The sequence below is a fragment of the Medicago sativa genome, chromosome 5 (assembly GCF_051527215.1).
Source record: "Medicago sativa cultivar Bolivia chromosome 5, Bolivia_mono, whole genome shotgun sequence".
Taxonomy (NCBI): domain Eukaryota; kingdom Viridiplantae; phylum Streptophyta; class Magnoliopsida; order Fabales; family Fabaceae; genus Medicago; species Medicago sativa.
In genome coordinates, this window is record NC_140753.1 from 1,081,875 (window position 1) to 1,095,940 (window position 14,066).

A 14,066-nucleotide genomic window follows, 5' to 3' on the forward strand; every position below is an offset into this window, starting at 1 on the left:
AAGACTTTAGCCCTTCATCCTTTTTATCTTACAACTCAACATCATTTCATTTTCACACCCCCAACCCAGATCTTTCATTTTCACACCCCCAATATTTGATTGGCCAAAACGCAAAACTTAAAAGTAAAACGTAAAAAGCGGAACCAACACTTAAAACGCAAAATCTCTACTCCTTCTAAGAGACTATTATTTTTTATTTTTTTAAATTATTTTGAGCACGTTTTTTGTTGTTTCAAATTGAAGCGAATCTGAATTTATATTTATATTTCATAATATAATAATATGACTTTTATCATTAAAGTTTCATGCTTATGACATCAAATTTGATATTTTGTGATTTTTTATAAGCAACATACCAAGTGATAAAAGGTTGTCATGTTACTTGGTATGAGTCATTAAAAAAAATGTTGCTTGGTTTGAGCACCATAGGTAAGTTTGTTTTTAACCAATGAATCAAATAAGGAACATGGTTTTATCATAGACAATCAACACTTAATTTTTTTCTCTCTGTCTTCCACCTTCATTCTCTCTCCTTCATGTTCCACTCACCACCACCAACATCGATCCCATTTTTCTAACTTAATTGGCACAGTGGGACACGGAGGAATTCAAAATTGGGTTCAAAATACTTTTTTTTTATCAATTAGAAATTTCTAATATTTTTTTTATAAAAGAAATTCAAAATACCCCATTTTTCCATTTAGACAACAAAAATAATCCACTTCTCCTTAAAAAAAAGGGAAATGTTAACTTGTGCCCTCAAGGCACAAGTTAATGATTCAAAATAGAAATATTCTATTGTAATTAATGCATTTGACTTTAACTTTTTTACTTTTCAATAATTGAATGCACAAAATTTAAGAAAATGTTTCCATTTTTGGGTTGCTTAACATGTGCCTTAAAAAAAAAATCCACTTTCTTACACTCACACAAATCAAATCTCTTGCGTTTTAGGCTTTGTCTGGGAGTGTGAAGGGGAGAGGAGGGAGAGCTTAAGGGGGTGGAAAATATAGAGCAAAATGGATAAATCTTTCACATTTTCTTGAAAGAGTATGATAAATCTTTCACATTTTCTTGAAAGAGTATATTTTTGAAGAATGATAAACTAATGCTTATGATTCATATATTTTTAATATTAAGAATATTATAGCAACATTGATTATATTTGAAGAATTCGTATAAACCCTCCAAAACTCTCAAAAACCTTCCTTCAATCCAACTTTTTAGTTTCCCCAAATGAAGAAGGTTTTGTATTATGAAGAAAAATTAACCCCCCAAAGCCCTCCCCTTCCAATGTTATCTATTTCTTTCACTTACTTTTTTTTTTCTTTTTCAAAACCTTCATCTCTTCCCCTCCAAACTCGCAAACAACAGTCCAAGTGCTTTTAGTTATTATGCTCTTAAAAATCATCGCAACAAGACCAGATATATATATATATATATATATATATATATATATATATATATATATATATATATATATATATATATCGGTGATTAAGAACAACAATGGTGACTAGGCTTCTAATTTTCATGTTATTCACCGTGAACACTTAATTTATATCTTATGGCCACATAATTTAAAGTTAATTTGAAAATATGTTAATCAGTGTGCCGCTTATCTAACAATATAATATATAAATGAAATAAGGGATTTTTCAGGGTTGTATTCCAGTTATATCTTCAAATAAATTTGTATTTAAAAACGTTATATTGTTGTGTTATTGAAAAAAAAAAATTTAAATCATTTTTGTTATATTGTTGGTAAATTATGAACATAGTTTGTTATCATTTAAAAGTTAAAAACATTTACAAATATAATTTTACTTAAAATCAAAATTTTATAAAAAAATATTGTTTATAATTTATACGTGTCAACGCAGTAAAAGAATGGACAAACTCCCATATTAATTAACTATATTTAGAAAGTAAAATTTAACTTATTTTATAGTGTACAATATTGTTCCTATCGTAATGAGGGTAATTTATATTTTAACTGAATTTAAGTATTTTTTATTTAAAAATATTAATAATATTAAAAAACAATGTTTAAATATGTTTTTGGTCTTTATAAATATTCCAAAATTTTGGTTTAGCCCCCTAACAAGAGGAGCTAGAATCTCACATCGTGACATATATGATTACCTCAAAAGATGTTCACATTTACTAGAGATGTTCACATTTAGTATTCTACCACATCTCAAATATGATTACCTCAAATTAAGAGAATTTGTGAAAAACAAAAAAAAACTAATATATATATATATATATATATATATATATATATATATATATATATATATTATGAGTTTAATTAATATACTTTATCAGTATTTTAGTTGATGTAACAACACATCAGTATATACATGTGTTAAATCACTAACAGAATATACTAATGAAATTTTTGCTTAAAACCACAATGGAAACATGTAATTGGATTGTAAAGTACATAAATCAACCAAAATTAAAGGTGCATCTTATTAACTAGTAAATTGTATTTTTTTTTTTTTTCTATCCTTGACCAGAAAACTACAAATGCAAGATGAAAATTGAAAAAGATGTTGGAAGTTTTGGGTTAGATAGAGACATCGAATCAAAATCAAAAAATGTAATTGGTCCAAACCATATCACCTTATCCATATACCAAAACTCACACCACACATTCAAATGCTAAAAATCCATACAAACTTTTGTATACTTCATATTATTATTATTCATTGAACTCTCTCACTCACACAAACAAGCATCACAACTCTTCTTCAACATTCATCAACAACATGGCAATGGCAACTCAAGCCTCTCTCTTCACTCCACCTCTCTCAAGCCCTAAACCATGGAAACAACCATCAACTTTATCCTTCATCTCTCTCAAACCCATCAAGTTCACAACAAGAACAACAAAAATCTCAGCTGCAGATGACAAAACAGAAGCAGCAGCACCAGTTGCAACAAAAGAAGAAGCTCCTGCTGCACCAGTTGGTTTCACTCCACCTGAACTAGACCCAAACACACCTTCACCAATCTTTGGAGGAAGCACTGGTGGTTTGTTACGTAAGGCACAAGTTGAAGAATTCTATGTGATCACATGGGAGTCACCTAAGGAACAAATCTTTGAGATGCCAACTGGTGGTGCAGCCATAATGAGAGAAGGTCCTAACCTTCTTAAGTTAGCAAGGAAAGAACAGTGTTTGGCTTTAGGAAATAGATTAAGGTCTAAGTACAAGATTAAGTATCAGTTTTACAGGGTTTTCCCTAATGGTGAGGTTCAATATTTGCATCCTAAGGATGGTGTGTACCCTGAGAAGGTTAACCCTGGTCGTGAAGGGGTTGGTCAGAATTTCAGGTCTATTGGTAAGAACGTTAGCCCAATTGAAGTTAAGTTTACTGGTAAGCAACCTTTTGATGTGTAAGGGTTGACACTCATTGATGATGCTTGCTTAATTGGGTATGTAATGCTTTTATAATCACATTTATTCATGTGAGAAATGCTAAACAATTTACATGTATTTACTTTTATGACTGTCTTGTTGAACATATTTTGGTTTTGGAATGAATATTAATCTTCTTTAGTTTTATTAGTACTAGTATATGCAGCACATAATAGTATACAGCATACTCTTTTATTCATGTTATTTTTATAGATGTAAAAGTGTGATGGGCATGCATAGTTTAAGATCGAGCTCGATTACCGAGTCTAGCGCAAATGGTTAGTTCACAATGTATGAGTGTTAAATTCAGGAGTACCGAGTTCGATTACTAGCTTGTTTGTTTTTGCGGCAAATTGGCAAGAGACGTGCAATTGTCTTAAAGCCACTTTTCCTAGCTTCTATTTTATCATGGTAAAAGGGTTGTCAAACACGAGTAAAAGTGGTTGGTCGCCAAACCAAACATTGGCTACCTATGATAACAAAAGTTTAGGGCTGATGTTGCGAGTTTAATATCGGTCAAATACTTGGGCAGTAGTATTTAATGTACCATAATAAACAAAACAAAATCACTTTCCACATTTTTTCTTAAATTAAATATATTAGAGTAGTGGTATAGGTAGAGAGCATATCCAAATAGAAGCACAAGATAGGAATCATTGGTTGTTCATTGATACAACACTTACAAGCCTTTTTTTGAGTGGTGAAAGTACAAGCCAAGGGGTAAAAAAAGAAAGTGAAGAGCAGAAAGGAAATACATATAATGAAAGAAATATCTTGATTGAAAGCCTTTGTTAACTTGCATTGTGTGTCTTTTTTGCTTTACTTTTTGTTTTGATTTGAAGCTTGGTTATGCATTCTTTCCATGACCATATATGAACCTAGCTGCTCCCTCTGTGTATACATGAGTCTCATTGTTTAGCCTGTCAATAGTATCATTCAATGTCTATCAGAATTAGAGCAGAAAATTTGATTATAACAATAAGATTATAGTAAGTTTTAGCCATTTGCTTACGAGTTACGAACAACTTTGCTCAAAGTTGATGATGACACAAATGTTTTTCCATCAAGATATCTATTCTCTTCAACAATCCTCTGTCTCATTCTGATATCTAATTCTTCAGCACTAAGGTCCAATGGAGAATCTGAAGCCTGTTATAGGCCAAGGGAAAAAACATAGAATACTTAGATTTGGTCACAAGAACTTGTCAAAACTTGAAAAATTTAATCATCAATAATATATAAATTTACCAGGACCCATCCCCAAATATCAGCATAAGATGGGATATGAGCTGAATAAGGCACCACATCTGCAAACATGAAGAAAGTAGGTTATTAATATAATTAATTTGACTTAATTAGAGCTTAAAATAGCATTATTAGTATTATAACTTTGTCTAGAGTCTAGACAAATACTCACACTTGAAAACTTGTCTTAAGGTGTTGTAAATACATGAGAAAACTTCTGTGTGGCTGAATATTCCAGCAGGCCCTGCCTGCATAAGAATAATAACAACAATATTACATTTTGTATTCTGTTTCTTTGACCTTATCAAGTTTTTTAATACATATTATTGACACAAGTATATCCTCCTCCGCCACCTACCTGTGTCACAAATATTCCACCTTTCTTCAGTTTTGGCTTGAGAGTGAGCTCATAAAAGTCTTTGGTGTAAAGTTTATAGCAAGGACCTCCTTCTATTGGATCAGCCAAATCACCAACTATTACATCATACCTCTCTTCTTTGCCTTCTAGTTCAGCTCTGTAACAATCAAAGGTATAAATGTTAGAAATGATCATAATAGCAAAACTCAACTACCTCGCGTAATATCATATTAATCTTAGTAAAGTGACCTCGCGTCGTTGATGACGACTTCAAGTCTCGAATCATGGAACGCTTCCTTGTTTACAACTAAGTATGATTTGCAAAACTCAACCACCTCCTGTTTCCATCAAACATCAATAAATTAATTTTTACCACTTGAAATTGTAAACAAAAATAAAAAATCAAAGTTAACATACCTCATCAATGTCACACATTACAACTTTGTCTATAGTCTTGTGCCTGAGCAGTTCCCTTGCAGTAGATCCTTCTCCTCCTCCCATAATAAAAACATTTTTTGGCCTTGAAAATGGAATGAAAAACAGATAATGAAAAAATGTTCAAGTGCTGGATTGATCATCAATCATTGAAGAAGAGTAAAGGATATACATAGGATGGTGAAGAAGAGCTGGATGAACAAGACATTCATGGTAGATAAATTCATCTGTCTCTGCACTCTGAAGCTTCCCATCAAGTACTAATGCCTGCAAAAGTATGTAACATAGTAGATAATTAAGTGGCTTGTTAATTTAATTTAATAATACTTTTCTTATAAGTAAAGGTAACTTTCTGTTTTTATATAAGAACCTTGCCAAAGGGCTTTGTGTCCAACAATGCAATGTCTTGGTACTGGCTAGCTCCTGTATGCAAGATGCTGCAGCCCCACCAAAACAAATAGAATAAAAAGTTAGAATCATTATAAAACATTTAACATAAATTTATATAATAGTGCTAAACATTGTATTGAAAAAGAGCAAACATATATATCTCAGCGTTTCATTTTAGTTGTGTTGTGTCTGCCTTTTTCATAGCCAAATAAAGGCAAAAAGAGTATTTAACTTTTACATTTCTTTACTTTTTTTTTTCTAGCTAAAAAAACAAAAAATGGACAAAATTTTGGCGACAAGAAAACTAGACATTAGACGCAGACTAATATTTTATTTTTGTCTCACTCAAACCCAATGGAAAAGCACCTTCTTGTTCCTTGGCTTCTATTATCTTTTCATGAACCTTCTAAAAGAAACAACATGAACATGACTGAACAACCAAAGAGCCGCCATATATAAAGGAAGATAGTAGAAGAACATTGTCTTTGATCACTTTATTATTTATGTAAACTATAATATGGTTTTTTTTTTGGTAGCTTTTTCATTCTTGGTTGCATAAGATGAATATAGCGAGTGAATGTATGACAAATAAATAGATAGTATAATATTAGTACGTATACCTATTGAGAGCAAAGCACCATCTAAGGTTCTCTTCAATCTCTTCTTCATACCAACAGCTCTTCCTATAACCATTAGGTGGTGAATGGCTTTTGTCATTTCCTCCATTAATGCCATTGCTAATACCATTTCCATTTGTGTAAGCTACTTCACCCATCTTTTTTCCTTTGATCACAACTAAGAAGAACAAGAGAAAGTGTGAAAGAAGAAGAAGACGAGAAAAGAGTAGTTTGTTGTGATGTTATGGATGGATATGAGAATGAGAATGAGAGATCGTATATAAGAAGGAGAAATGAAAGGGAAGTAATTATTGATAGCTGGGAAATCTAGCAAAGTGGAAGTGCTTCAGACTTGAAAAAAGCAAAATAAAATCCTCATTGGTTTTCGTAAAGTACAATACATTACACACTGCGTGCGGGATATCTTAGATTGATATTATACCCTCCCTAGTTAGGACCGTATCTTATCTTCATTTCTTACTAGTATTACTTTCGGTTTAGTACTGTTTTAACAACTTGTTTAAGACTAATTAACAGTACTACTATAATATTTTATCAAAAGCATAATGTCTACTACTAGTAGTAATATACTAGTAATCAACAATTTTAATATTTTTGTTTTATTTTATGTTTGAATTCATTCATAACAAACACTACTTTAAACACAATCATTATCATTTGTCTGTAATTAGTAAGAGCACGATATAAAATTAGCAAGAGCAAGTGCAGTGTTTTGCATTGTACATGGAAAGAAAAAAGTCTGAAACACTTAATTGGTGGGGTAATTAAATCAGATGGAATTATTTGCTTAAGACATATTATTATATTGTTAATTTGGAGTATAGTATAATGAGATAAAATTTAATTAGTACTTAAAAACAAAAATGCCTGGTATTTAAGATTTGACAGCGTGGAAGTTGTTTGTCCATATAGCTTAGGCATGCGAAACTATAAGAAGGCAGGCACGTATTGATGGTATGCATGATGATATGTAATGATGCTAATGCAGCAATTTGTCACGCAGATGATGGAGTGGAATGGATATTCATATTAGTTTTAGTTATACTAAGAAGTAGTAGGAAAAAGATAAAATAGGATGATTAATATATAGCGGGGGTGACAATTACCGAAAATTGGGGTAAATTCTTAGTGTTGGAAAATGTGTACAAATAAAATGTTGGATTTGTGAGTGAAAAATAAGTAGAGCGTGCATAAGATACAATCATATATATTCTCTTTGTTGTTTCAAAAAGCTACTATGAAGAGAGAGCTGCGCGTGCCTATTCATCATCACTATCACCATCACCATCATCATCATAATTCAAACCCTAATTCATGATATTTCTATTTCAACCCCACCGTAACAAACTACTAATATTAACCATTCCCACTGTTCTTGTTTCTTCCCCTTCTTATGTGATCATGTTGCATTCGACATGTTCACTTTGTGGGTCCCAAATGTTTGTTTTGTTTTGTTGATGTAAGCTTGCCATCAGCATGATGGATGTTTCCACATATAAATATATCATGTTGTTGTGTTAAGTTCCTAACTTAGAAGATCTGTATGGAAAAATAGGCGTTGAACAATTATTTTGAGTTTGCTCAACTTATCTATATTTATTCTTTATTTATGAGATAGATAGACAAAATTGAAAAAATAAATGAGATCTATTGGTGGAATCCACTTATTAAAAATAGCAACTCGACTCATTAAACAATATATAAGATGATGATTCATATATCTAATATTTAAGGTTTTGAGTAAAGTACAATGTCAAATTTTCTCTGAGTGATTTATTTTAACCTTTCTTTGAGTGGTTTCTTTTAACCTAACGTGACAATCTCCAAACTCATCTCATGACCTAACATCGATCTTAGCACCAATGATGTAAATGTAATGATCGCCCAAACTCTCTCATGACCTAACATAACTATTAGTAGACATTAACATTACAAAGAGGGGGTAATGGTAATGCTGTTGCTCATGCTGGCCGGCCACAACCATGAATTGAATTCAAATATTGAACATCGATCTTGGTTGGGTGGGGATAAGGTATAGGAGTTATCATGAATTCACTTTCCTCTTGTGCTAACTGATCATGCTCCCAAGACCTCTTAAAATTTTAAAATTAAATGTCCCATTATAGTTTTATCTATTTCTTTTAATAAAAAAGTACTCATTGAAATATCGCTCGCATTCATAGCATAAATCCATCTAGCTTCAAATGTTAATGTGTGTAACAAGAGTATTATCGTTATCGTTATCCATAATAAATGGGAAACTGTGTTTTTCTTCGTCTAATAATTAAGGCGGGAGGATTATAAGGCTTTGGGTTCGATTTGCTAAAAAATCGAATGTTGAATTAGACAAAAATATGTATCTTGTTAGATTTATAAAGGCTTAATAGCACTTTTGACCCCCTATGTTTGACAAAATTGCGATTTTGGCCCCCTATCTTTGAAAACTAAAAAACCGCCCCTTATGTTTCGTTTTCGTTGCACTTTTGGCCCCCATGGTCAATTTTGACCTGGTCCACGCTGACATGGCACCCACATCACTTATATGAGGGGCCAAAATCGCAACTTTTGCAAACATAGGGGGCCAAAAGTGCTATTAAGCCTATTTTTTATTTTTTTAATTCATTTTCTTTTTTTTCCATTTTTTTGTTTTGAAAAAATTTAAAAAAAGAGGGAAAATTAATAAAAATCGAAAATAATGAAAATTTTTTTAAAAAATTGGAAAAATTAATAAGAATGAAAACAATCTAGAAAAAAAAATTTCGCATGACATGTGTGTATATACATACCACATCATTAAATCATTTTAATAATAAAAAAAACATTAAAAACTGAAAATCTTTTAAAAATAACAAAAAATCAGATTATTTGTTTAAAAAAATAAAAGATTGATTTTTTTAAATTTTAAAAATAACAAAAAATCAGATTATCTTTTTCAAAAAATAAAAGAAAAAAGCAGAAAAGACATTTAGATTTTTTTTCAAAATTTAAAAAATTAGAAAAAGTTCGGATTTTTTCGAAATTTAGAAGATATTTAAAAATACTGGAATTTAATTTTCAAAATAAAAAAAGTTTAGATTTTTTTGCGAAAAAAACTGGAAAATATTTAAAATTTTAAAAATCTGGATATATAATTTTTAAAATCCAATTACAATATGAAAATTAAATTTTGAAAATCATATAATCTGAAGAAAAAAAAATCAATTTTAGTTCAAAAGAGATTGGAAGAGCAACTTGAGGTACTCAGTTTTTAAATTTTAATGTCTCTTAAATAAGACACTTTTTAAAATTTTACACGCATTAATAATTCTTTTTACAAAAATATTCCTATGTAATTCAAGCTTCTCAGATTTTTTCCCTAAATTTTTAATTAAACTAAAATCAATTTTTTTTTTCAGATTATATGATTTTAAAATTTAATTTTTCTATTGTAATTGGATTTTAAAAAAGTATATATCCAGATTTTTAAAATTTTAAATATTTTCCATTTTTTTATTTCGCAAAAAAATCTAAACTTTTCTTATTTTGAAAATTAAATTCCAGTATTTTTAAATATCTTCTAAATTTTGAAAAAAAATCCGAACTTTTTTCTAATTTTTTAAATTTCGAAAAAAAAATCTAAATGTCTTTTCTGCTTTTTTCTTTCATTTTTCAAAAAAAATAATCTGATTTTTGTTATTTTTAAAATTAAAAAAAATCAATCTTTTATTTTTTAAAAAAAATAATCTAATTTTTTGTTATTTTTAAAAGATTTTCAGTTTTTAATGTTTTTTTTTATTATTAAAATGATTGAATGATGTGGTATGTATATAAAAAAATAATCTGATTTAGATGAGATCAGGGGGGTTTTCGAAAGAATCTTCATATTTCAGGGGTGGAATTGAAAGAATCTTTTTTACAGGGGAGGAAAATGTAACGCCCACTTTTTCATAATAGTTATTTGAATTGATTTATTAGAATATTATGTGAAATATTATTAATATATGTTATATTGGTTAAATATATGTTAATAGTTATTAAATAGGTATTTTTCTAAGTGGGGGAGAAATATTATTATTAGTAGAAATACTTAATTATTAAGAGAAAGAGTAGGACTGTGGTGAGAAGAACAATTAGGGAAAGAATAAAATCAGTAAGTGGGAAAGAAAAACATAACGCGTATAACTGAGAAAAGAGGAGAGAAAGCAGAGAAGTCAGAGAGAACCCTAATTGGACGAAGAACGCGGTTGTTGGAATTCAGAAAACTAATCTAAGGTAAGGGTGGGATTCCTTTCAATAATCTTGATATGTAATTCTGAAAATTGGTGAATTGTTGTTCTTGAGGTTAGGGTTAGAGAAGTTATGATAATTGATGAATTATGATGAATTATGTTGTTGAATGCATGGTTATATGTTGTTTTACTTGCTATGTTGTATATAGAATCTGTAAACATTGTTCTAAATCATTTTGGGGGTTTGGGTGATTGAAAATTGGTTTTTAATAGTGATTCTTAAGCGAAAAACGCATTGATAAACTGATTTTTGAACTGCTGAGAAGCCCAAAATCGGCCACCGAATTGTCAAAATCGGCCACCATTTTCTGATCTAAATTTCCAGTTTTAGTTCTGGAAAAATCGGCCACCGGATTGTCAAAATCGGCCACCGATTTTCTGACAGGCCAATCTAGGAAATACTCACATTTTTCACCCGTTTCTGTTTTGAATTAGCCTTCGGTGTAAACATAAAAGTTGTAGATAATTGAGTTAGCTTTCTAATGGCTTTGGAATGACTAGAAAATTATTTGTAGATTTTGAGTTATGATGAAAATAGTCCAAGTGAGTCTTCAGAAAATTTTAAGAAAACTTAGCATGACTAATCTCTAGTTAGTCCAAAAACTTATGGTTGGTTTCCCAACTTCAAACTTAAGTGTTAGTGATTTAATTGAGGTGTTTTATGGGTGATGACACTAGGTCATATGTCACTTTTGTATTGTTTTTATGTAATTTCTGGATCGAGTTCAGGTGATTATGCATGTTTAGAAGCTGAAAAAGGACCTATTTGCAATGCTGAAGATTTGACAAAATCTTACTCCGATTTCACAGATCGTAGTACGATTTTGATGCTGAAGTGAGATACTTGGTCTCGTAAAAAATCGTACTACGATTTTGAGGCATCTTACTCCGATTTGAGTGGAGCGTGGGAGTTAATGATGAGTTTAATGACAGATCTTACTCCGATTTGGGGGCAATCTTACTCCGATTCTACGCAGATCAGATCTTTTTTATATAAACCCTTTTTTTTTTGTTCTGAAAAGGGGGGACTTTTTTGGAGATTGAAAGATACTTTTGGAGCTGGAGATCTAGAGCAAAGGTGGGAAACCATCAAAACTCATGGCCGGTCCTTAATTTCATGTAATGAATTTTATCTTTTCAATAGTTATTTGTGCTTTAGCCATGAGTAGCTAATTCCATTGTGATTAGGTCTTAAGATGAATCTGTAATAGCTCATTGGATGTAACCTGAAACTCTTTGATCTATGAATGTCAATCTAGTTTATTCAGTATAAATTGTTCGTAATGCTTTTATGATTCTGACCCAATATAATTGATTTTGGAGATTATATGACTATTGACACTAGCTTATAACTCGGACTTATTTATACTGTTTCATTTAACGGACAACCTAGGAATGGAACGTTGTTAAATGATGACCTTGAAATTAACGTACGTAAAACCTTTGATAATTATAGGTTCACCTAAGGGATTAGGGAATTATAATTAGAAATGAGGGTTTAGGATCAAGGGATTGACCTAAGCTATTTTGTTAATTTGTCGTTAACTTTGTGACATGAATGAACAATAGATACAGGTTGCATATTGAGTGATTTACAGATGATTCGAAAGACTTAATCCGTTCTCAAATTATTTTCTAAACCAAGAGTTTATTTTCCGCAATTTAATTCTTTTTGCAAATTCAACCAACTGCCTCAAGCACCCCCCCAATTTAAGTACATCTTTATGATAAGGATATTACTCGTTGAGAAGAAATAGTCCCTGTGGATACGAATTATTTTATTACTTCGATATAAATTAGTACACTTGCTAATTATTTATCAAGTTTTTGGCGCCGTTGCCGGGGACTGTTGAATCATTTCAACAAGGCAATATCGTTATCATTAGGATTTGTGCAATTTATTTTCTGTTTATAAATTCTGTTGTAAGAAAAATTCTGAATCAGCTTTCAAATTTATTTTGAATTGTGCAGTGCTACTAAGGTATCGTTTGCTGTTTATGCGAGGTAGAGTACCACGAGGAGAATTGTTGTACGATCAAGAGATCGAGAAGACCGCAAGAGCAAATCGGAAGGCTGTCCGGTTGGCTCGATCAGCTGAACCTAGTTCCAGAACACGGCACACAAGTCCTACACCTGTTGAACCCGAATTTATCCCTTTACCAGTACCACCACCTGTTACTGTTGTCATGGGGGAAAATCCACCCCCTCCCCGACCTATGATGGGAGATTACGGGTTAGCTACCAACCGTGGGCGTTTAACTCATGTCTTTCAGCCTGCTAACCCTGTTGCTTTTGACATAAAAAATTCTGTTTTGCAAGGCTTGAGGGAAGACCAATATGATGGGCGTGATAGTATGAGCCCTCATGAGCACATAAGCAAGTTTTATGAGACCTGTCAGTTTTGTGTCCCACCAGCCAATATCACTGAGAGTCAAAAGAAACTGAGACTTTTCCCTTTCACTCTAACCGGTAGAGCCAAAGACTGGTTGCTGTCCATTCCTAGTGGAACCATTCAAACTTGGGACGAGTTAGAGCTTAAGTTTTATGAGAGATTTTTCCCCATGTCTAAATATATGGAGAAAAAGCATGAAATTACAAACTTCAAGCAAGGGGAGAGTGAAACTTTATATGATGCTTGGGAGCGGTTTAAACTGCTTCTGAAAAGGTGCCCATCCCACAATATAGATGAGAAATCATCTCTTCAAATTTTCACTGAGGGGTTATCCAATAATCATAGAATGTTTTTAGATGCTTCAGCTGGTGGAAGCATGAGATATAAAACCGACCATGAAGTTCAAACCTTGATAGAAAACATGGCCCAAAATGAGTATAGAGTCGAGGGTGACAAGAAGAAAAGGGGTGTTTTTGAAGTAAGTGACCATACCGCTCTGCTAGCTAACCAAACAGCTATGAACAAGCACCTAGAAACCTTGACTAAACATGTAACAGCTCTCGCCTTGGGACAAGCTCAAAATGCCCATGTTCAGCAAGTGCAGCAAATACCTGTTCAAGTTTGTGATTTCTGTCAAGGAGATCATCCAAATGGGGAGTGTACCCTTGAGGGATTTAGTGAGGAAGCAAACTACATGGGAAACTACCAGAAAAAACAATCCTTACTCCAACACCTATAATCTAGGGTATGCCAAACATCCAAACTTGAGCTATTCCAACACAAACACTTTGAACCCTCTTCTTCCTAATCCCCAACCTCAACAACAACAAAGAAAACCGTCGGGCCTTGAAGAGACGATGAATAAGTTCATGCAGATGACTCAATCCAACTTTGAACAAATGAAAGCAAGTC

At 31.8% G+C, this 14,066-nt stretch overlaps 2 protein-coding genes across 2 annotated transcripts; one reads left to right on the top strand and one right to left on the bottom strand.

Moving 5' to 3' along the window:
• The first annotated feature begins 2,733 nt into the window (after window positions 1–2,733).
• On the top strand, window positions 2,734–3,575 carry LOC146918911 (photosystem I reaction center subunit II, chloroplastic-like). The gene has a single exon (XM_085712140.1). It carries the CDS (start codon window positions 2,778–2,780, stop codon window positions 3,408–3,410), a length of 633 nt encoding a protein of 210 aa, XP_085568266.1. The 5' UTR covers window positions 2,734–2,777; the 3' UTR covers window positions 3,411–3,575.
• A 500-nt stretch (window positions 3,576–4,075) lies between these two features.
• On the bottom strand, window positions 4,076–6,729 carry LOC146918912 (thermospermine synthase ACL5-like). The gene is made up of 10 exons (XM_085712139.1): window positions 6,477–6,729; window positions 5,837–5,903; window positions 5,639–5,733; window positions 5,449–5,551; window positions 5,281–5,369; window positions 5,032–5,188; window positions 4,846–4,921; window positions 4,677–4,735; window positions 4,441–4,577; window positions 4,076–4,348 (listed from the first exon to the last, which is right to left on the bottom strand). The coding sequence occupies exons 1-10, from the start codon at window positions 6,629–6,631 to the stop codon at window positions 4,276–4,278; spliced, it is 1,011 nt and encodes a 336-aa protein (XP_085568265.1). The 5' UTR covers window positions 6,632–6,729; the 3' UTR covers window positions 4,076–4,275.
• Window positions 6,730–14,066: the final 7,337 nt, after the last annotated feature.